This window comes from Mesocricetus auratus, unplaced genomic scaffold (genome assembly GCF_017639785.1).
Source record: "Mesocricetus auratus isolate SY011 unplaced genomic scaffold, BCM_Maur_2.0 Super-Scaffold_100010, whole genome shotgun sequence".
Classification (NCBI taxonomy): domain Eukaryota; kingdom Metazoa; phylum Chordata; class Mammalia; order Rodentia; family Cricetidae; genus Mesocricetus; species Mesocricetus auratus.
In genome coordinates this window covers 48,729,058-48,752,651 of record NW_024429194.1, presented here as the reverse complement: position 1 = coordinate 48,752,651, position 23,594 = coordinate 48,729,058, and the positions used below count along the sequence as shown (strand labels likewise).

Genomic DNA, 23,594 nt, shown 5'->3' with positions numbered 1-23,594 from the left:
AATAGCCAAACAAGTGTCTTGGGAAAGCTAAGGAAAACGCCTGTTAACAGTTGTGACTTGTTTGTTACATTATTGCCAAGGCGATGAGCTGTGAGGTGCACCTGGCCAGAGGCCAGTCACAGTGTATCAAAGCTCACTGTCATTGTGGCCTCAGATAAAGATGGGTGGGTGCTTTTGTTTTGTTTTTCTGTCAGAAAACGTTGTGAAAAAGACATGAATGTGGGAAGGGAGCTTGTGAGGAAGAGGGAGGGTGACAAGGGTAAACATATATACACATATGAAATGTTCAAAGGACATGCTTAACCAATTAAAACAATTCCAGGTTTTAACATAAGAGAAAATGCTGTTGCATATGTGACGTCTGAAAAGGCTTTTTAATGTAACTTCTTGATCTTGTAGCATTACTTACAGGAAAATATCCCAAGGATGTAGGAGTACATTCAGAAATTTGCACTTTCATATCATCCTAAATTTAATAGGCCGGGGCTGGAGAGATGGCTCAATGGTTAAGAGCACTGGCTATTCGTCCAGAAGACCTGAGTTCAATTCCCAGCACCCACGTGGCACCTCACAACTATCTGTAACTCCAAGATCTGGCACCCTCACACAGACATACATGCAGGGAAAACACCAATGCACATAAAATAAAAATAAATTATTTTTAAAAATTGATAAAGCCTGGTTATGTGAATTATGTTCATATGGTAGATACCTTATGGATATTAAAATCTGTGCTATAAAGAAAAATACACATTCGAATGTACTTTAAATATTATTATTAGTGGGAAAATAAATATGGATAAAATATTTTGGTAGGAACCAGGCAGTGGTAGCTTGTGACTTTAATCCCAGCACTCAGGAGGCAGAGTTTGAGACCAGCCTGATCTACAGAGAGAGTTCCAGAACAGCCAAGGCTACACAGAGAAACTCTGTCTAAAAAAAAAAACAATATATATATATATGTATACATATATATGTGATATATCATATATAAAATATAAAGTATATATATTCATCATATATATGGTAAAAAACAGTAAAATATTACTAGATGTTTATTTTTGATTGGTGGAATTATAGGTAATTTTAATATTTTTTGTAAATATTTTTCTAAAGTAAATAAATACTTTCATTAGAAAAAAATAAAGGAAAGAAGAAAGTCTTGCCTCTTTTTCTTGTGAAATTTTCCCTGTTAAATGGGATTTTAGCAGAGATTAAACTACTTAAAAATTTTAAGGAGGTTTGACTCAATGCTAATAAACACAGCTGACCCTAAGTGAGGGTCTGTAAATAGAGGTTTCACTAAGGTTCAGTTACATTTAGAAGAGCTAAAAAAAGGGACTCTGGTAAAACTACCAACTGCCAAAGGGCAAGAACGTAACGGAAGGCCAGGCTCAGTGTTATTTCCATCTCTGCCCTTCTGTGCCCATGACTGCATCCAGGATTCCACTCTCTTTAGACAACACAGAAGCGCTTTGTGTGAGGGACAGGGTCCTCTGCACCCACTCATGTGTTCTGTGACTCACACATAGTAAGGCATGGTTTCCCCATGATTTTCAGTCGCAAGCTCACCTGTAATTTGAGATCCTTTACAGGCATGTGCCACCATGTCTACAAGCCGCCATGTCCAGAGTTCCTGTTCTGACTCTCTCTTTAATTTGATTTAATGGGTAACAAGAAAATGAGCCCCTCCTCCATTTAAAGCAATCATAACATTGATGTTTCCCTCCATTACAAAGTCTGTTTTAAAATTATGTTTGTGTTGTAGGTGTGAGTCTGAGGGTCCGAGGTCTCGGAGGGCATCCGCTGAGATGTCCACGTTCTTGTGCCAGAGAATAAAGAACTGAACCATGGATTGTGATTTTTTTTTAAGTGTGTTAGAGGAGAGAAAGGCGCTGCTGCAGGAGGAAGTGGACTACAGGGTCGGGATAGGTCCAAGGAGTGGGGCAGCCTCACGACTCTTTGTCGGTTAGTTGCACAGCGCTTGCCATCTCCGTCCAGAGAGCGAGGGGCTTTTCCAGCGCTCCGGCGCTCGCTCTGTTCCGTTACATGGAGTTCTGATCTCTTTATGGCATCTTCTATATATTAATCCTGCTGAATGGCTTCTTCTATATGTTAACTCTGATGCCTCTGAGTTCTTCCCTACTCTCGGGCCATACTTGGATTAGTTTTTGCAAAATATTTTACTCATTAAAGAAAAGATTGATTTTTTTTGGTTTTTAATGGCTTTTAGTTTTTCTTTTCTATTTATTTTTACCACTGCAAGATCATTTACACATTTTGTTTATTTATTTGTTTGTTTATTTATTTTGGGTTTTTGAGACACGGTTTCTCTGTGTAGCCTTGGTTGTCATGGAACTCACTCTGTAGACTAGGCTGGTCTTGAACTCACAGAGATCCGCCTGCCTCTGCCTCTCAAGTGCTGGGATTAAAGGTGTGTGTCAGAACCGCCTGACTTGTTTTATTTTTTTGAGGTGGTGACATAGTTCAGCTAGTAAGGTTGCTGGGTGAGCAGGCCTAGCAGTCTGAGTTTGATCCCTGGAACCATGTAAAGGGTACAGGGAGAGAGTCAATAATACACAGTTGTCTTCTGACCCCATGAGTGCGGGTCGGCCATGGGCGTGTGCACACACAGTGCTGTCTAAAGGGTCAACTCTTGGATCCATTACTCTGTCCCTCCCACCGTCCATCTGTCCCTCTGTCCCTTCCTCCTCTCTCCCGGCCTCCTTCCTTTCAAGTTTGAGCAATTGTTCTGAAACAGCGTCTTTACGAGCCCAGTCAAGTTTGCTGTCCTTTGTCTGTGTGTGTGTGTGTGTGTGTGTGCGTGCGTGCGCGCGTAGCTACAGTCTGTCACCCATTCTGTCTATTCATTCTTCGGGTTTCTGTGAGAGATGTGTGTGCTGCTGCTGTTTGGGGGGAAGGCAAGTTTCCAGTTTTCTCAAGAACTTGGGCTCTAATACTTTTTTTCTAAGAGCATTCAGGTTCTGGTGCCTGATTTGAGAGTACTTCCTGCCCTGTCCTGGACTTCCCAGAAGTCCGCATCCCGTCTTCCGCTTCATACAGCCTTTAACCCATGAACACACCCAGTCAGTATTTATTTTTTTATTTTCATATTCTCTCTCCTTCTCCCTTCCTTCCCCTCCCCTTCATTTTTTTCCTTAGGCAGAGTCTCACACTATTAGTTACAGTAGTTAGGGATAGCATGGAATTTACCATACTCCCCAGATGGCCTCAAACTATGGTGGTTCTCCTGCCTCAGCCTCCTGACAACTGAACTGTATGGGTAAGCCACCGTATTGGCTTCCAAAACAGCACTTTCATTTACAAAAATAATACCTGCATACATTACCCTGAAAGCTATAGGAAAGAAGGGTAGACTCCTGTCCTTACTCCTTTGTCCCCAAGCCCTGGTCCTCCAGGCAGCACAGGGGATGGCTGCTTGAGAACTTCCCTAATTTTACTTTTAGTTTTTACAGAATATCTCTGAAAAAATCTACTGCATTGCTCTGCATATTTTTGAAAAGCGGATGTATGGTTTTTTTGTTTTATTGTATTTGTTTTTCACCCTTATCGACAGCCAGTCTGCCATTGGAGTGCATTGAGCTGTTCAAGGCTACACTTTACAAATGTGCTTAGTTGAGCACGCATGTTTCCACAGAGAGGGGATTCTTAATTATGTGTAAGTGTGTGTGTGTGTGTGTGTGTGTGTGTGTGTGTGTGTATGTACGCATGAGTGGAGGTGCGTGCAGAAGGCAGAGGAACATGTCAGGTCCCTGGAGCTGGAGTTACAGGTGGTTGTGAGCCACCTGATGTGGGTGCCGGGAACTGAACTCACTTTTGCAAGAGCTTCAAGTGCTCTTAAGTGCTGAGCCTTCTCTCTAGCTCCAGTAGGGGATCCTTATGTAAGGAATGGGATTATTAGTTTGTTCCCTTGTGTGCCCAGCAATCCTTGTTAACAAACTTTGAACATGTAACTGTTATGTGCCGGCCAGGTTTAAAATGCCTTTCTTTAGACACACACACACACACACACACACACACACACACACACACACACACTCAGTCACACACACACACACACACACACACACACACACACACACACACACCACCACCACCACCACCACTACCACCAGCAACAACAACAGCAAACAAAACACAAAATAGAACAAAGACTCACAGTACACTTGTGACTCCTTGCCTGTTTTTTCTTTTTTAAAATAAAAATTTTATTTTATTTTATGATATTGGTGAGGATGCATGCCTGGTGCCCCCAGAGGCCAGAAGGGGAGATCCAATCCTCTGAAACTGGAGTTGAGTTGTAAGCAGCCTTGTGGGTGCTAGGAACCATGCTCTAGTTCTCTAAAAGAGCAGTCAATATTCTTAACCACTGAGCCATCTCTCCAACCCCTTAAAATGTCTTTTATTAGTTAAAAAGATTTTCATGGTAATTGGCTAGTTTTGCAGTGAAAGATCCAGGATCCAAAAACTCTGGGAATCAAACGCCAAGTGGATTCTTTTCAAAATGTTGACTGTATTTCTAAGTCAAGAAAACTTGTTTAAATGATGACCTAATCTAGAGCTCAAAAAAGCAAAAGGAACTTTTGCTTCATAATTCCAATTGTAATAATACATTAAGAAAAAAGTGAGAGAGGATCTGCTAGATGGCTCGGCGGGTAAAAGCGCTTACTGTGCCGGACAGGCAGCCTGTGCTCTGTCCCCAGAACCTTGTGAAGGTAAAAGGAGAGAACACGACACGCAGAGCTAGTCTCTGACCTTTACACGCGCCCTATTGCACACACATGCCTGTAACTCACACCACACACATAAATCACACTCACACACACTCGCACACTCACGTAGTCACACACACACACACATGCCTGTAACTCACACCACACACACTCACACTCACACACTCAGTCACACACGCACACACACACACGTGCACACACACTGGACTCAGTTTAACTTTAAAAAGGGTAATACACAAGGACATGTAGAAGATGAAAGAAGTGCGTGAGTGGTGTTATTCTAACAATGGATATGTGGATGTTCTGGGCAGGTACAATTCTTTAATCCAAGCGCTTGGAAGGCCGATGGAAGAAGACTGGCCCAGTGCACAGTGAATTCCAGGCCAACCTGAGCAGTATAATAGGATCTCTCTCCCCCCTCCACCTTTCACCCTCCCTCCCTCCCTCCCTCCCTCCCTCCCTCCCTCCTTTCTTTTCGTTTTTTGAGGTGGATTTTCTCTGTGTAGCCTTGGCTGTCCTCATTCTAAGACCAAACTGGCCTTGAACTCGGCGATCAGCCTGCCTCTGCCTCTGAGGGCTGGGAGTAAACTCATGTGCCACCACTGCCTGGTACAGGACCTGTTTCAAAAAGTGAAACAAAGAACAAAAACAATGATATAGACTGTTGTTTCTAGGAAGTCCCACTATATCTACATGTAATGAATAAAGAAACATAAAAATGTGCTTTTATTATGAATATCAGGTGAATAAACCCCCCCAATGGTTATACATATCTACATATGTAGTATGATTCTAGTTTTTTAAATCCCTGTATCCTTGTGTGTGAATGTGTAAGTGGCATATGAATGTAATAATGTGAGCATAATTAATTTATTATATTTTGAATTTTTACACACAGAAATCAACAGTTTCTAGACCCAGGGAGGGGAAAGGCACTTCTGAAAGAAAAACTATGTCTTTTGGGCTATTAAAAAAGAAGAAAACTATCCTAATGTGAAAATTTAAAAATGAATATATTTTGCTTATCATTTACCTATGTGTTTGTTTGTTTTGATGTTTTGAGACAGTCCTGCTGAATAGACCTAACTGCCCTGGGACTGCTATGTGGACTAAGTAAACTTTGAACCTGTGGCAGTCCTCTTGCTTCTAAATATTCAGTGCTGGCATTACAGTGTGAGTGGCCATGCCCAGCTAAAAATATTCTTATTTTAACATCTACTGTGTTATGGAAAGGCACAGGAGCATTCTGTCAGTCACTGTCTCCGAGTGCTGTATCAGCTTAGTATTTTCAGCCACAGATGTTCAAGAAGGACTGGTGAAGTCCTTAAGGCTCAGAAACAATTCCCTTTGTTGTAGGGGAGGAGACAGCTTTTGTGGATGGAGGTTTCTGTTCCACCTAGTCCCATAGCCCTTTAGTCCCAAATAAACACACAGAGGCTTATATTGATTATAAACTGTTTGGACAATGGCTCAGGCTTCTTATTAAGTAGCTCTCTCTTAATTATTAGCCCATTTCTATTAAACTATGTATTGCCACGAGGCTGTGGCTTATCTGTATTGCTCTGGCATGTTACTCCTTTGGTGGCTACATGGCATCTCCCTGGTGACTCTCCTCTGCCTTTCCTTTTCCCAGAATTCTCCTAGTCTGGTAGCCCCACCTATACTTCCTTCCTGGCTCCTGGCCAATCAGCATTTATTCATCAACCAATAAGAGAAACATATATCACAGCATACAGAAGGACATCCCCCATCAGCTTTGAGATTAAGGAGATGGGCAGTGTCTGAGACGCCATGGTAGTGATGGAACAGAAAGGTTTTCTAGTTGAAGGGTCTCAGACAGTCCCCATCCAGACTGACTTCTCAAGGGCAAGGCATCTCTTGAGTAAGACAAGGAGCTTCTCAGCTGAGGATAAGACTGCTACTTCTGAATGAATGCCCACAGTTCTCAACCCAATAGGAAAAGTAAGACAAGGAAAGCATCCACTATCCCAGGTCCTGGGTGTTTGGGTCCTGTTCTGGCTAGTTTTTATGTCAACTTGACACAAGCTAGAGTCATTTTTGAAGCGAGAACCTCAAACCCGGATTGACCCGTGGGCAGGCCTGTGGTGCATTTTCTTGATTGATATGGTGTGAGAGGGCCCAGCTCTCTGTGGGAAGCGCCACTCCTGGGCTGATGGTCTCGGGTGCTACATGAAGGCAGGCGGAGCAAACCATGAGGAGGAGGCCAGTAAGCAGCACTCCTCCATGACATCTGCAGTGACTCCTGCCCTGACCTCCTTGGATGATAGAGTCTACAAGCTGTAAGATTAAATAAATCCTTTCCTCTCCAAGTTGCTTCTGGTTATGTTTTTTTTTTTTTTTTCAAGACAGGCTTTCTCTATGGCTTTGGAGGCTGTCCTGGAACTTACTCTTGTAGACCACGCTGGTCTCGAACTCACAGAGATCTGCCTGCCTCTGCCTCCCAAGTGCTAGGATTAAAGGCATGCGCCACCTTGGTCATGTTTTATCACAGCAATGGACACTAACTGAGACAGGCCCCATGACCAGGCTTTCTCTTTCTTGGGGATTGGCATGTTTTGGTGTTTATTAGTAGGTGAGCGTTATTTGATTCTCAGCTTTAGGAGACAGGTAGCCTTCTACTCCTCTTTTACACACAAAGACACTTGCAATACTCCTAGGAAGCAACTTCCCAAGGCAGAGTGGCCAGTGGCACAGCCAGGTTTTGATCAAGGTGGAGCCCATGTTCCTAGCCATGACACTTGCTGTCCTTCTGTAGAGTTACTCTACTGAAGTCTGTGTCTGTCCAGTTTGCCTCCACTTTTTGCATGCCCTTAATCTTCAAGAACTGCTTTTCTAGCCGCCTCCCCAGAGGTCTCTTGCCTGCAGGAACCCCTATTCCCAAGTGGAGACTCTCTGACCAATGGCTCTCTGTATATCTGCCTCCTTCCATAAAAGCTCCTGAGAAGTAGGAACTTGTTTCGTTTCCCATTATTCTCCATTTCTTCCCTCTAAAGTGTCTGGACCACAGTAGATGCAATCAGTCCTTCACAAGAAACAAGCTGGTAGCTGACGCTTTACTTCCTCACTTGATCATGGTATCATGTGTTGACCTAGGTCACCGCTCTCCTGCCTCTTGAAAGGAATGGATTTCAGAAACTGTCTTTACAAGATTGCTGAACACCTGGGCAGCGATGAGCTGGCTGCCCTCAAGTTTCTGTGCTTGGACCACGTCCCACCAAAGAAGCAGGAGCCCATCAACGATGCCCTGATGCTATTTCAGGTGCTGCAGGAAAACGGACTGTTGGAGGAAGACAATCTGTCCTTCCTGAAGGAGCTGCTTTTCCTCATCAATCGGCTGGACCTGCTGACCAACACCCTAAACAGCAGCAAGGAGGAGATGGTGAGGGAGCTGCAGGTTCTAGAAAAAGCCCAGGTTTCTCCCTACAGGTGGGTAGAAGTACGGGCTGAAGGGGTGTGACGATGCTGCTGCTGGGGTCCAAACTGGGAAGCGACTCATGAGTCTCTGGGCTGAATATGTAACTCAGAGACAAGGCTGAAGCCATAAAATCATTTGTTTTTCATGTAGCATGGCACAGAAAGGGGCTCCTGGGGAGGTGAAGATATTTGGCTACAGAAGGATAAGACAGGGAGATGTGTGTGGGGGTGTATGATCAAAGCCCTATGTGTGTCAGTTACGTTCCTTTTGCTGTGGTGAAATACCATGACCAAAATTATAGAAGAAGAGTGTGGTTTGTCTTTCTTGTCGGGCCTTTTTTTGGACACCAGCCCCCAAATAATGGCATAGAGACTTATTATTAATTATGAAAGCTTGGCCTTTAGCTTGGGCTTGTTCCCAACTAGCTTATATAATTTAAATCAACCTGTTTCTATTAACCTACATTGGCAAATTTAGAGAAAATACTCTATTGTCTATCATATTTTTTTTTGTTTTTAAGACAGGGCTTCTCTGTGGCTTTGGAGGCTGTCCTGGAACTAACTCTTGTAGACCAGGTTGGCCTCAAGCTCACAGAGATCCACCTGCCTCTGCCTCCAGAGTGCTGGGACTAAAGGGGTGTGCCATTACTGCCTGGCTTATCTGTCCTATCTTGATGAATCCAAAGTTTTTACCCAAACCACTTTCTATCATAACTTCTATTACCAGCCTAAAAAATATCCTCTTAAACCTTAAAACATTTTCTTAACTAAACAACTAAGCTTTAATGTTTCTCAACCTTTATAAACGTTACATCTCTTTCATAAGTTTGTTTTTTGAATTTGGTAGCAAAGAAGGCAGTGAAACTCTAACTGTCTAGTCTTCAACTGCGTCAGAGACCTGAGAAGGATAAAATATTACCTAAGTAAACAGGAAGTGCAGATCAAACATCTTCCAAAACTATGGAAATGACGGAAACAGCTGGCTTCCTGGACAGTCACCCAAGGTTCCTCTGTAACACTGCAGCATCCATCTTTGGCCTACAGGCCTAGAATATCTGATGGACTTTTTTGTGAGGCAGGAATTTTGAAGAACTATCCTACCTTGTCTTGGCAAAGTTTGGCAGTTGTCATCTTTTGTGGCCTACTTGTCCGGTTTGGGCAGCATGCTGTCAGCAGTCAAGGGAAGGACAGTTTCTTGTCCAGTGACTAACTTTGTCACAAATGAAAGCAAACTCCATATGGAGACTCTTCAATGCCCATCATCTTCTCTGATGTAGATTGGTGCTGCCAGGAGCAGATGTATCTCACTGTTATGAAAAGCCTTATGTTATTAAAACAAATTAAATGTCATATTCAGTAGGTCTCTGAAGTGTTTGAAGATCAACTATCTATCTAAAATATATCTCTGTATGACCTTAAAAACTTATTTCTAACATGACTACAAGCTTGATTGTTATAGATGGCTAGCTATACTTCTTAATTATTCTAAATAATTTATACTAATAGCTTTAAAAGACTATAACTTTACATTATATTTTTAAATGAGCTGCATAGTTACAATACCTTACAGTATATTGAAACTCAAATAACTTTAAATTTGTATCAATATAAAAAATACCTTAAATAAGAGTAGAAACATATATAAGCATGTTATAACAAATAACCTTAAATTTGTATCAATATACCAATTGTACATTCATACCAATGTAAAATATTTGAGATTAAGAGTTCTTTTATTTTATAAGTAGATTCAATAGTCTACCCTTTTATTTTATTATTCCTATATCCCCCCTTTTTTCTTTTCAAAAAGAGATCTCTGAATCTATCCTTTGCTTAGTTCTTTCCCTGATCATGACCAGTAACAACTTGCAATTAACCCCTCTAAACAATAACAAACATCCACAACCCATAAATGACTAAAAACTACCAACCCCACCTCTAAGGAATGTGGGCATTGTGTTCTTAAGATTGCTTCCCGTTGTCTGGGGGTGATGGCATCTTTAAAGTACCCTGAGAAAATTGGGATAATGGTCAAGTCTTCGGAGAGCTAGCTGTTGTCCAGTCTGGGTGTGATGAGAAAGTTCAGGGCTTATCTGAAGTCCTGACTGGAGTCATCTGTGAGGCTGTATCATCTCAGCAGCTTTAAAGTTGTTATGGTTGCAGATTTTTGAGGAAACTGTAACAGAGGCATTCTGAGAGGCTGGATCACCTGCGTTACTTATCTTTATTTGTGTCTGGTCTTTTTTTTTCTGGAAACATAGTCTTTTAAAGGTAATATGCATATCTGGATTAACACAAGTATGGAATATGTGGTATACCCAAATCAGCTAAAGATGACTCTCTATTCTATGCTTGACCAGGTGAAAGACATATGTTTACTTTATAAGTCCCTTTGGACTACATAACTAAACAGTAACATAAATCTCCATCAATGCCATAGGAAAGGATGGCATGTGATAATAAGTCATAAGGACTTTGTAGCTAAGATTTACCATGTCTCAGCCTGTCTCAGAGCTGTTCCCATGTAGAGGGACCAACACATATATCATGTGTCTTATAGATTCTTGGTTTCCTCCTTTATGTCTGAGGTCAAGATTTTCAGGAGGCCTCCCTTGGTCAAATGTGATCTTTATTAATTTTGAAGGAATCTATATCTTTTTATTTCATGTAGATACAAAGGCACAACCTCTCCCCCAACACAACACATTTCCTGACTTCCATTCTGATGTTAAAAGTCTCCTTAAAATATATAGACTGGTTTAATTCAGCTGTTTTCATAATCCAGTGTCTCTTAGAAGCTGTTGTTTTATTTTCCTTCCACATAAACTTTTGAGTTTTGCTGACTTATTTTTTTCCAAAAGTTTAAAGATTTACTTATTTTTGTTTTTAATTACCTGTCTGTGTTTGGGCATGTGTTTGTGAGTATGGGTGCCCTTAGAGGCTAGAAACCTTGGTTCTCCTATAACTGGAGTTATAGCTGGTTGTGAGCTACCTGATTTGGGTGCCCAGAATTGAACTCTGGTCCTCTGCAAGAGTATCATGTGCTCCTAACTGCTGAGCTACATCTTCATCGCAAGTTTTGCTGACTTCTAAAACATCCATTTGTTTATTCACTTGGCAAGCATTTTCCAAGGTCTTAAATGTGTTCATAAATAATGCTTCTATGGTGGTTTGAGAGAAAATGGCTCCAAAGGGAGTGGCACTATTAGGAGTTGTGGCCTTGTTTGAGTTAGTGTAGCCTTGTTGGAGGAAGTTAACTGTGATAGTGGGCTTTGAGGTCTCCTATGCTCAAGCTATACATAGTGAGGCAGTTCACTTCCTATTGCCTATGGATCAAGATGTAGAACTCTCGGATCCTTCTCTAGCACCTTGTCTGTCTACATGCGGTCATGTTGCATCATGGTGATACTGGACTACACCTCTGCAACTGTAAGCCACCCAAATTAAATGTTTTCCTTTATAAGAGTTGCTATGGTCGTGTTGCCTCTTCACAGCAATAGAAACCCTGAGACAGCTTCTGTCACTTACTGAACTCTTAGTGTGCTGCCTAACTGGGCAATGATAGATTGCGTATGTGATGTTGGTCCTGGGAGATTATACTACCTCACTAGTGATGTCATAGTACTCTTAGTTTAAGAGTACATTGTGATGTTCACAAAATGAAGAAACCCCTTGATGAGGATCTCAGAATGTGCACCCACCTTTGAGTGACATGTGACTATAGTTCGTGGAAACTTACGTAATTCACAGCTGTCTATGGCGTAGATATATATTTATCTTCTATCTATAGATGAGCAAAGAATTGCACATGTCTAAAATTATAGAGTTCAAACACCGCACCTCACAAATCTCAGGTTAATGGAAATGAAAAGGGCATGTGCCAGGCTGCCAGGGAACCTGGGTTTCTCAGTGTGGCCCTGGCTGTCCTGGCACTCACTCTATAGACCAGGCTGGCCTCAAACTCACAGATATCCACCTCTCTCTGCCTCCCGAGTGCACTACCACCACCACCTGGCATCTTGGGTGGCTTTAGACAGACAGTTGTAATATGTGAGTTATCGTTCTGGGAGAAAACAAATGGAGGTTCAGTGAGAGAACAGAGCCCCAATGACTATCGGGCAATATGGTGCTGTTGCAGGTGGGCAATGGACAAGGAGATGTACGGTGGGGAGAACACAGGGGAGTTGATTGTGTTGAGAGCTTCACCACCTTTGGTATTGGTGAGAGTATAATGGGGTGTGTGTGTGTGTGTGTGTGTCTGTGTGTGTGTGTGTGTGTGTCTTGTGTATGTGTTTTGAGTCCCTTGTATTCTAGAACCACATGTTTAGCCTTCTTCCTGAAGGAAATGACTAGGACACTGACGGTTCTTAGAAGGGAATCAGTTCTGATGTGCACTGTGGAGATTATGATTCCCCCAGATCATCTGCCCTGGATCTTGATTTTTATAGCAACCTAGGAGCAGCATGAGTGTTTTAGCTGAAGTTAATTGGAAGACAAAGGCGGTGGGACTTTGCTCAGAGTGGGCTGGCTGGCTTGACTTAGTAGATTTTCATCACTATCCAGCCTTTTCCTGAGGTTGACCAGTCAGGCATAGTTGGTTGTTTTAAGGAGGCCCCAGGAGTGGGGCCTGTGGTAACTCTGTGTAGCTATAGGAATGATCTAGGACGTGTTTCTAAACTGTCTCCATTTCCTACCACAGGGTCATGCTCTTTCAGCTCTCAGAAGAGGTGAACAAGTCAGAATTGAAATCTTTCAAGTTTTTTTTGAATAAACAGATTCCCAAATGTAAGCTGCATGATAACTCGGTAAGACCTGGTATGTCCTTGAGATGGGTCGCCACTGGTTGTTCTGAGACCAGAGGGGACTGTTCTGCCAACAACAAACAAACTGTATTCAAGGTTGTTTTCTGTTTGTTTGTCCTTCCATTTGTTTGGTTAAGACATGGCATCATGTAGCCCAGGCTGAACCCAAACCTGCTATATAGCCAAGGATGGCCTTAAACTTCTGATCTTCCTGCTGTCACCTCGTGGGTGCTGGGATTACTAGCATGTGCCACTACTCTCAGTTTCTATGGTTCCAGAATGAATTCAGCACCTTTTGCGTGACAGGCAAGCACTCTACCAGCTGAGCTATAGCCCAGTCCCTGTGTTTAGTGTGTGTGCACAAAAGCACACGTGAATACGTGTGAGCATGCTCATGGCCTCTCTCTGTGTGTTTGGTGCACTGCACGTGTCTGTGTGTGCATTAGTTGAGGTTTTGAGGTAGATAAGGTATTGACTGGGGCAATGCCAGAGTATAATGCAGTCTCCAGGGCCGTTCCTTCCACACTCTCACGCTGGTCCATGGATGCTGGCTTCCACATATAGTTTGGGAGCAAGGCCTGGAAACTGGTGACATCTGACGTGGCTTCTCTTTTTATATGTATTTTTTATCCTTTTAGGCCAGAAAACACAGAATGGCCTTCCTGATAACTGTCAACTCTGAGGGATCAGCATGTGCTCTGGGTGGGAGGGAGATCTCTGTGGGAAATAAGACTGGCCCTTGCTTTGGAAGGAGTAGAATTAAGGAAACAAGGACCTAGTTCCCAGGCCTGTGCACTCAATCCATTCATCCCTTGCTCTCTCCTGCCCAGAGTCTGCTTGATATTTTCGTGGAGATGGAGAAGAGGATCCTCCTGGCGGAAGAAAACTTGGACCCCCTGAAGCTGATCTGTGCCGAGGTCAACAAGAGCCTGCTGGAGAAGATTGAGGCTTATGAGAAATCAAGCAGAGGTAGACGCTGATGGCTGCGAGGCGGCAAAGCCCCCAGAGCCCCGGCTGTTTCTGATCTAGCTCTTCCTTTTCAATTCAGGGAGAAGAATGAGCCTTGAAGGAGGGGCAGAGTCGCCGGTTTCATTTTTAGACGGTAAAAATACTTCCACATACATTTCTTAGATGCTGTGGCACTTGACACCCCCCCCCCCCCCCGCCTTCTGCCACATCCTAACATCAGCATGAACGTTCCGTGGCCACTTGTCACCTCTGCTGCTCTCTGGAAGACGAAAAGAATTTGCAAATGCCCCATGGGAACATTTGAAATGAGCACAGTTACTCTATAAGAGAGTCTTAACTCTGTTCTAGCTGTGTCTGCTTTTGCTTAGAGATGTGGGTCTCCAGATTCAAATCATTTTCCAGAACATTTTTGTGCTTTTGATTTTGTTTGAGACAGGGTTTTTCTACATAGCCCTGGTGGTCCTGGAACTCTCCATGTAGAGTAGGCTGTCCTTGAAATCACAGAAACCAGCCTGCCTCAGGTGTTAGGGTGAAAGACGTGTGCTGTAGCACACCTGACTTTTCCCCAGAACATTCTTGACCAGAGCTCTCTGCTTTGGGAGAGGCCCTTAGGCCAAGTGTTCATAGTTCTTCTCTGTTAAGTCCAGGCTCCCACTGCCCCTGAATTCCTCCACCATGTAGCTGCCTCAGCCTGGGATGCCCCAGCCATGTTCCCTACCTTACCCTAGAAGGGAACTCATCCAGACCTCTTTTTTCTTACCTAGGAGAGCTAGATGGGACCAGCAGAAGATTTCATTCAATTTTTTGTTTGTTTGAGACAGGGCCTCCCTATGTAGCCCTGGCTAGCCTGGAACTTGCTCTGTAGACCAGGCTGGCTTCCATCTCACAGAGATCCGTCTGCCTCTGTCTTTCAAGTGCTGAGATTATAGGTGTGTGCACCATGCCTGACTCCTTCCAATTTTTTGTTTATCTTGAAATTTTATTTATTTTCAACTATGTGTATGTGTGGGAGCACGTGTGCATGAGTGGAGGTGCCCATGGAGGCTAGAAGACGGCATCAGAGCCCCTGGCACTGGAATTACACATGGTTGTGAGCACTATGTGAGTGCCTGGAACAGAGCCACACCCTCTGCAAGAGCAGCAAATGCTCTTGACTACTGAGCTGTCTCTTCAGCCCCCTCCACATTTTTTATTAATCAAATATTCTGATTATAAAAATCATATGTGCTTCCTTGGGGGCGATTCTTAATTTTAGAGACATTGAAAACAGCACTACCAGTCTGTAAACATTACTACTGGTAATATCCTTCTTATGTTTTCACTATTGTTTTTTTCTGTGCAATATATTTTGGAGCACTTTGCTTATTTACTCTACATTTACATGTAAGTGCATGTGGGTGAGTGAGTTTATGCACACCACATTCATGCAGAAGCCTGGCTAGGTCAGAAGGCAGCATCAGATCCCTGGAACTAGAGTTTTGGTGGTTGTGACCCTGGGTGCTGGGAACCTCTGCAAAGAGTGACAAGCTCTTTCCCCACCCAAGGGTCACCCTCCTTTAGAAATGAGGTCAAGTACCAGCCAGTTCTTCCCTCTGTCCACATCTGCCAGAGCCCAGAGATTTCTGAGTACCTTCAGAAAGTTTGAGTCAGGGACTGACTCATCCTCACCTCCTGCTTTGATCAGTGGCCGACGGCACAAACAAGGAAGGCAGTTTGCACTTGGGTTTCCAGAAGCCCTTCCTACATGATCTATGCAATGAAATATGCTGCAGGTAGTTTCATTGATTATTTTTAAAAAGGACTAGTGTTAGGGGGCCAGTGACTTGAATTAGTCGGTAAAAGTGCTACTTTGAGGCCCAGTGATGTGAGTTCCATCTCTGGAACCCACGTAAGGGGAAGGAGGGAACCAACTCCTCAAAGTCCTCTTTGATCTCCACACGTGTGCCATTGCATGAGAGCTCCCTACATCAGGCATGTGTGCATGAATGCTCATAGGCATGCACGCATGCAAGTGTGTTCACATGAAATGTTTTTAAGGTCCTCAGGTTGTCCTAAGCATTACATATTTCTTTACCAAACAACCTTTGTCACCAAGTCCCTAACCCTGGATATTTTTCTTGGTTGCTTGCAGAGGAGAGTTGCTTCAGAATGCCGGAAGTGTGTGACTCCCCGCGAGAACAAGACAGCGGCTCGCAGGTACACCTCCTCACTCCCTCTGCATCGAAATTTCTGTCTCTTGTGTTAGTTGGCTCCTTTTAAGCTTCCAGATAAGCCAATAAGGGGGTGGAGCCTTTTGGAAATTTTGAGAACTCTGGGGAAGAAAGACCTACAAAAGGACCAGTTTTCTTTGTGTCAAACTATTTATCACTATTATCTCTGTTCAGTTGGTTTGTATAGGAGCTGAGGGTCTCCTATAGCTCAGACTGGCCTTGAACTCATTATGTAGCTGAGGATGATCTTGAACTCCCGATTCCCCTGACTTCCCAAGTGCTGGGATTATAGGTATGGGTCACCGCACAGGCTCTGATTTTATTATAAGGTTAACAGCAACGGTACAGGAATTGTGGGAGGCCCCCTCTTGTTCTAAGAGCAGCTGTGTCAGTGCATGTGGGGAAGGGGGGAGGCTTCCAGGGGGGCAGGGCTTTCCAGAAGAGTTGCTCTAGCAGGCCTTCTCTTTTAGCCTGACATTGTAGAGGGATCGCCCCTTTGTGTTAGGCAACAAACAGGATCTTAGCAAGTCTTACTTTTCGTCTCAGTGAGGCCTGTGGAAAGATTTCCTTCCTAGACTATTTATAGTCTTCAGTAATTCACCAGTTACAGTTCAGCCCATTGACTTCCCGGTGGCAGGAAGCACGAAGCCCCTGGACACTTTGAGAAAGAATATGCACTAGGGTGGCCTCCTGAGAAGATTCTTAGGCCTTGTTCTCAGGCCCGGAAATCAAGGATGAGCCAACACTGTGTGTTACTGTGAGATGGTTCAGAATCTACAGTATTGTCCTCTCCAAACAGCTAAATATAGTATGTTAATATCTTAGTAACTGCCTGTATTACAATGTCTAAATAAATCTACTTAATATAAATATAATATAAATAGGAGATACTTAGGGTAATTAAGTACCCTGTGCTTAATAAAGTACTTTATATTCATAGAAAACATTGAAAAGTGAAGGACTTGTACAATACAAAGAGAAACTCAGTGTGTTATAAATTGTTAAACCCTAGATTAGCTAAATTGCCCAGAGTCCTAAGGTTTTTAAGCCTTAGAAGCTGACTTTTAACCCCTAGTCTAGGGCCCTTTTCTGTACACTTCAGGAGACAGCACCGGCTTCCAACTAAATACTGGGACTGTCAGCTAGAAACAGCCCTAAGAGAAAAACAAGTATACAGGCCCCCTGGTGTTTTTGCTCTCCACCTGCTGCCCAATTCCTTTGCACTGGCCTAAGGCATCAGCTGTAACCAGAGAGACTGCAGTGTATCATGTGTGAAGGGCAACAAAGGCAGATGAGCGGGGTAGACCCCAGAAAGATCCCCAGGGTCGTGGAGGGCCACCCCAAGAGGTCACCCTTGAGGGAACCCTTAAAAGCCCCAGATGGCACAGATGGTATCTGGCCTGGAGCTCCTTTGGATGCCCAGGACAACGAAGCAAGCACAGTGGTAATAACTGTGATGACCCCAGTGACGTGTGTGACAGGCCAAGGCCCCTTTACTGCACAACTCACGAGAGCCTGTGCTTTGGGAGGAGCAGAGAGTAACTTTTCAACAAAGTGACCCCAAATCTGGATGGAGCAGTGGGAGGAAGCGATGCCTCCCGGTGGAGCTAGGCAGGGGTCCAGCCTCTTCCTGCGCGGTTGTTACAGGCTGGCATCTGGGCTACAAGCGCCACCTCCCCAGACTCGGCTTTTGTTTTCCAGATGTCAAACAAAGTTTACCAAATGAAGAACAAACCTCGGGGATACTGTCTGATCTTCAACAACAATGATTTTAGCAAGGCGAGGAAGAACGTGCCCAAACTCCACAAAATGAAGGACAGGAAAGGAACAAACTACGATGAAGGTACACTCAAATCCGAAGGAGAGGCATGAGTAATTTTTATTCCTGTGGGGCTTTTTTTAATCAAAAAGGAGAAACAATGATCTATGATTTGAGAAATGGGGTTATAGTTCAAGAAAATCTATCATGCATTTTAAACTCATTTTATAGCTATTTCCCTGTGGCGGTAAAGACCATGGTTACATATCTGTTAGTTCTGATTTTTTCAAATTAGGTTTTATAATCAAATTAATATGTGCATGATGATAAAACGACAACTCTTACTAAAAACTTTATAATGAAGAGCATGAGTGAATTTTAGAAATTTTAGAGTTTTATTTCACTTTTTATTTATGTGTATGTATGTGTATGCCCATGTGTGTGTGTGTGCTGCCCCTGGAGCCCAGAAGAGGAGGACATCAGATTCCCCTGGAGCAGGAGCTGGGAACTGAACCTGGGTCCTATGCAAGAACTCTTCACTGCTGAGCCATCTCCCCAGCCCTGAGCTTTCCTTTTAACTCAACTAAATGAAAAGTGTTTTTGTAGAATGAATTAGTCCAAAACAGTTTGCTGTGGTATCAGAGTAACTGCGGGGATTTTGCTCATAAAAATTATTCTATTGCAACAGGAGTCGTAAGTGCCCTACAAAATGCTAAATTATCCAGAAATGTTGGAGTGCCTATCAATAATTCATAATAGAAGAATATAAAAAATGGGGGCTGGAGAGATGGCTCAGTGATTAAGAGCACTGGCTGCTCTTCCAGAAGACTCGGGTTCAATTCCCAGCACCCACATGACAACTCATGGTTGTCTGTAACTCCAGCTCCAGGTGATCTGATGCTTTCACAGACATACATGCAAGTAAAATTCCAATGCTTATGAAGTTAAAAAGTAAAAAGAATTATTTTAAAAAATAATTAGAATGACCATAACTAAAAATAGTAACAGAAATAATCCAAGCCAGCCATTTGAACTTATGAGTCATGATATCAATTAATGACTTCTTTCTTAAACTGAGTAAAATTTAGAAAGTTAGTGTAGGCTGACCATACTCATGGGGACATGTAATGATCCCTGTTTCCATGTGATTTGCTTATGCAAAAAGATATTTAAAAGCTTCTAAATTTGAGGCCAAAAGTCAGCATTCACTGGGCATTGAAAATAAATTTCGGCTGATGTTCTAGCAGTCCAAGAGGTACGGTGTGGTCTTCAGTTCGCTATGTCCACCAACAATATGTCTGACCCATGGAGACCCAACAAAGTGCTGAGGTTTAAGTCTCCTCCGAGTGAGTGCAACCCAGCTTTGGACGGCCCAACGCCGGACTACATGAATCTCCTCGGCATGATCTTCAGCATGTGTGGCCTCATGCTTAAACTGAAGTGGTGTGCTTGGGTTGCTGTCTCCTGTTCCTTTATCAGCTTTGCCAACTCCCGGAGCTCGGAGGACACGAAGCAGATGATGAGTAGTTGCATGCTCTCAGTCTCTGCCGTGGTGACGTCCTATCTGCAGAATCCTCAGCCCATGACACCCCTATGGTGATGTTACCTAGAGGACTTGGATCCTGGACTCCTGCTCACCTTCTCTCTGGTCTAGCCTTTGGCTGCCTCCAACCTGCCCTTAGCTGCTGTCCTTAAACTTGCCCGAGAGCTGTCTCTGGTCTCCCAGTTGAATGGAGGGAAGTTGGACCTTTCTTTGGGGCCCTGCTTCTGCTTTGACAAAGGGGTAAACCCACAGACTTCCTTTTTATTTTCTCTCCCCTGGCCACTGTTATGGAAAACACTGTTCGTGTTTCTAAGTATTCACTAGTTTTCTTGTTGAAACCAGTTGATATAAAATTTTCCACTCTGAAAAAAAATTCAACCCTTTTTTTTATTCATTTAACTTTTTTCTGTTAAGACCACATTTGAAAGTAAACACGCTTTTAGCACATGTCTATCACCCCAGCTCTGGGAAGTTAAAGGCAGGGGATTAGGAGTTCAAGGTCTTTCTCAGTTGCATAGTAAGTGGTAGCCAGCCTGGGCTATGTGAGACAAAAGAAGGATGGATCGTATTTTATTCCATGTCTGTATTTTTCGTGGACTTGACTTTGGGGGCTGGTCTATGACCTGCATTTGGGGTTGTACGGCTAGTCTTCCTGTTCTTGTACTCAATACTCCATATTGATGCTGCTGTGTTGTTTTCTGTGATACTTGGCTACAGTGCCTTGTGAACTACTTTGTGGTCATTTTTTTTTTTTTTGCCATCCACTTCCGACATTCCAAAGGAATCCCAAACTTTCCACAGAACCAGAGCCCTCGTGTCTTGTCAAAGTTCTTCAGACCTGTAACGACAATTTCATCTCACTTTTATTCTCTGTTCCTAGTGCTAGACCATTTCCTGACAGATGACGTGTCTTTAGCTTTGGTAGAAAGAAAACCAAAAAGATTACTCCAGGACTGGGAGAATAGGAATGGACACAAGAGCTGATAAAAGATTAGAAGACTTTTGGAAGTGAGAGGAGACCGTGTATAAAGCAGAGCAGGGGGAGGTACAATCTAAGTGATTGTGGAGAACAGCAGAACAGAAAGAAACTTATTTACTCCACAGAGTCCTGGAAGAATTCACGAGTCAGAAGTACAAGGTCTAGGTGAAGCAGAGTTACAAAGAGAGGGTTTGTTGAACACTTACAGAAGACACAGTGAACCCCAGATCTGCCACCTAGAGACAGATTGCATTCTACCCTCATACAGAGCAGAGAAGGCATGCTCATAAAGTGTAGCCAGAGAGACTCTAGACTAGGGTACCAGGTTCTGCAAAGGAAGCAGTGTAGCACCGTGTTGAAAAGATAGTAAAGAACACGTAATGTACCGGATGCAGGAAGTTAGGTTTCTAACCCAAGTTGTCCCCAGAACACTGTAGGTATAGGTTGTTATCTATAGATAATGAGATCTGGTGATCTCCTAGTGAAATGGGCAGTGCCCCATCCAAGCGACCGGCTACAAAGTCCCTCAGTGAACAGCCACAACTCCAGATACAAAGCTTTCTGCCAATGTTTTAGTTGACCAGTTAGTCAATATCAAAGAAAGGAAATGCAAACAAGAAAAGAAAATACAACAATATAAATGAAACTAACACATAGCAGAGAAAAATCTTTAAAATCTGTACTTAATATTCTCACAGAGATTAATAAAAAAGATTAGCGAAATGGTATGAAAAGAGAAGGAATCATTAAAAATGAAGTGTATAGGAACATTGGGCTGGGGAGATGACTGAGCAGTTAAGGGCACTGGCTGTACATTCAGAGGACCTGGGTTCAAGTCCCAGCACCACATGGCAGCTCACAACCATCTGTATATTACTCCATTTCCAGGGGATCTGATGTCTTCTTCTGGCCTCTGCAGGCACCAGGCATGCATGTAGTGCACACACATACATGCAGGCAAAACACCCACACATTAAAATGTAAAATAGGCCGGGCAGTGGTGGCGCACACCTTCAATCCCAGCACTCAGGAGGCAGAGGCAGGCGGATCTCTGTGAGTTCGAGGCCGGGGTTGGACCGACAGCCTCCAAAACAATACAGAGAAACCCTGTCTCGTAAAAACCAAAAATAAAAAAATGTAAAATAGATGCACAACAATACAAGTGTGGGAAACAAAGTCTCAGAAAATTGGACAGAAGGAAAATGGCAATGGAAAGCGGCAGCAGAAGGGTAAGAAAACACGAGTACTAGTCAAGGAGGCCTGGCCTGTGACCATGAGTTCCCCAAAAGGAGAACAAGGAGTGGAACTATCCGAGAAGACAGGGAGCAGTCTTCAGGCTGCAAGAGCTCACTGCATCTTAGAAACTGAGAGGGAAGAGGGAGGGTTGGGGAAAAGTCAAATATGTAAAGCAGTCATGGGTCAAAATATCATTGGGTGTCAAAATAGCGAATCTGGAAGCCAAGGTGACAATTCAGAGGGAAGGGGCTTTAGGAAAGAACACTCTCTGTAGACAAACAGAGAGAATCGTCATGCAAGAGCTCAACAGACTTGCTTTTTGTAGTAAACAGAAGACACTGATAGGGCTCAGTTAGGAGGACTGAGGGCCTTGCCCAGGCCTTACCTCCTGCCCTGCCTGCCAGCATTTTCTCCATCTTGAGTTGTGTTCTGGGAATTATTGTAATATATGGTTTCCCCTTTCCCTTTCAGAAGCATTGACTGAGACCTTTAAAGAGCTTCATTTTGAGGTCATTCCTTACAGAGACTGCACAGCCAATGAAATCCATGAGGTTCTAAGATCCTACCAAAGCATGGACCACAAGAACAAAGACTGCTTCATCTGCTGCATTCTCTCCCACGGAGACAAGGGCATCATCTATGGCACCGATGGGAAGGAAGCCCCCATCTATGAACTGACATCCTATTTCACTGGTTTAAAGTGCCCTTCCCTGGCTGGAAAACCCAAAGTCTTTTTTATTCAGGCTTGTCAAGGGGATAACTACCAGAAAGCTGTACCTGTTGAGACTGACGCAGATGAGAAGGACAGCTTCTTAGATGTGGACTCATCTCCAAAAAACTATATACCGGATGAGGCTGACTTTCTGCTGGGGATGGCTACTGTGAAAAACTGTGTTTCCTACCGAGATCCCACGCAAGGAACCTGGTACATCCAGTCACTTTGCCAGAACTTGAGGGAAAGATGTCCAAAGTGAGTTTTGCCTTCTGGGTCCTTCTCAGTGTTACACTGCCTTACTCACTGTCATAGTCAGAGCCCGTTAGAAGGCATTTGTGGTAGCAGAGAAATACCCATGGGGAGTGTCTCATCTCTGAATGGGACTCGCATAGCTGTGTTTTCCAGGTCAGTTGCAAAGTGAGATAGATGGCCCATATTACTCTCTTCAGTGCATGGATGAGAGACTGATATATTTACTGAGGAGTTTCCTTTATTCAGCAGCCAGGGCACCTCCGGGCTGTAGAGGATTCTAATATCACACAGTCCTGCTCTCTGTCTTTGGGCAGCAATATGACAGAGGCAACCCAATTGCTTTGGGGAGTCTTCTAAGATGGAAACAATCTACTTTAACATATTTAAACTTTGCCAGAAGTCCTATTCTAGGGATGACAAGATGGCAAGGTGGGTAAAGGCACTTGCTGCCAAGTCTGATGATTTGAGTTCAATCCTAGGACCTACATGGTGGAGAGAACTCCTTCAAGTTATCCTATATCTCCACGTGTATGCCCTCTCTCTGTCTCTCTGTCTCTCTCTCTGTCTCTCTCTTTCTCACACACACACACAAATAAGTAAATACAAATTTTTAAAAATCAGAAAAGAATCCAACAGCTATCTAACCTTCTCTTCTTAGCAAACTGTGGCAAGTAGTGAAGAGTAGAGACCCTTATGTGTCCACTAATTTGATCTGCTTTTAAGCCACAAATGTGGAATGAGAGGGCCCTATGTCCTTTGGTCCATCTTCAGTTAAATTAGGGCTCCATGTACTTTGGGTTCCCCACATGCACACCAAGCTGACAGCTGAACAATGAGGAACCCTTCTATGGGATTCTTTTAGATCTGTGTCTTGTTGTTTCCAGTGTATGAAGAGTGAGAATTCCCCATGGCATGTGGAGAGTAGACCATAACATCAATG

The 23,594-nt window shown here is 43.4% G+C and overlaps 2 protein-coding genes across 4 annotated transcripts in view; both read left to right on the top strand.

The window, feature by feature from the left end:
* Casp8 (caspase 8) overlaps positions 1 to 23,594 on the top strand; it is a 31,611-nt gene that overhangs the window by 6,921 nt on the left and 1,096 nt on the right. For 2 of the 3 annotated variants that reach the window (XM_005070606.4, XM_021227444.2), the window contains exons 2-8: positions 7,869 to 8,201; positions 12,889 to 12,994; positions 13,822 to 13,960; positions 14,040 to 14,093; positions 16,092 to 16,156; positions 17,872 to 18,013; positions 22,159 to 22,657. In XM_005070606.4, coding sequence (XP_005070663.1) covers positions 7,897 to 8,201; positions 12,889 to 12,994; positions 13,822 to 13,960; positions 14,040 to 14,093; positions 16,092 to 16,156; positions 17,872 to 18,013; positions 22,159 to 22,657 — 1,310 coding nt within the window. In that variant the 5' untranslated portion in view covers positions 7,869 to 7,896. The remainder of the gene's footprint in view (positions 1 to 7,868; positions 8,202 to 12,888; positions 12,995 to 13,821; positions 13,961 to 14,039; positions 14,094 to 16,091; positions 16,157 to 17,871; positions 18,014 to 22,158; positions 22,658 to 23,594) is intronic. The other variant, XM_013113645.3, reaches the window with a different exon arrangement.
* Positions 18,816 to 21,308, top strand: LOC110340964 (protein Asterix). Its single transcript, XM_021227445.2, has one exon. It carries the CDS (start codon positions 19,209 to 19,211, stop codon positions 19,527 to 19,529), a length of 321 nt encoding a protein of 106 aa, XP_021083104.1. The 5' UTR covers positions 18,816 to 19,208; the 3' UTR covers positions 19,530 to 21,308.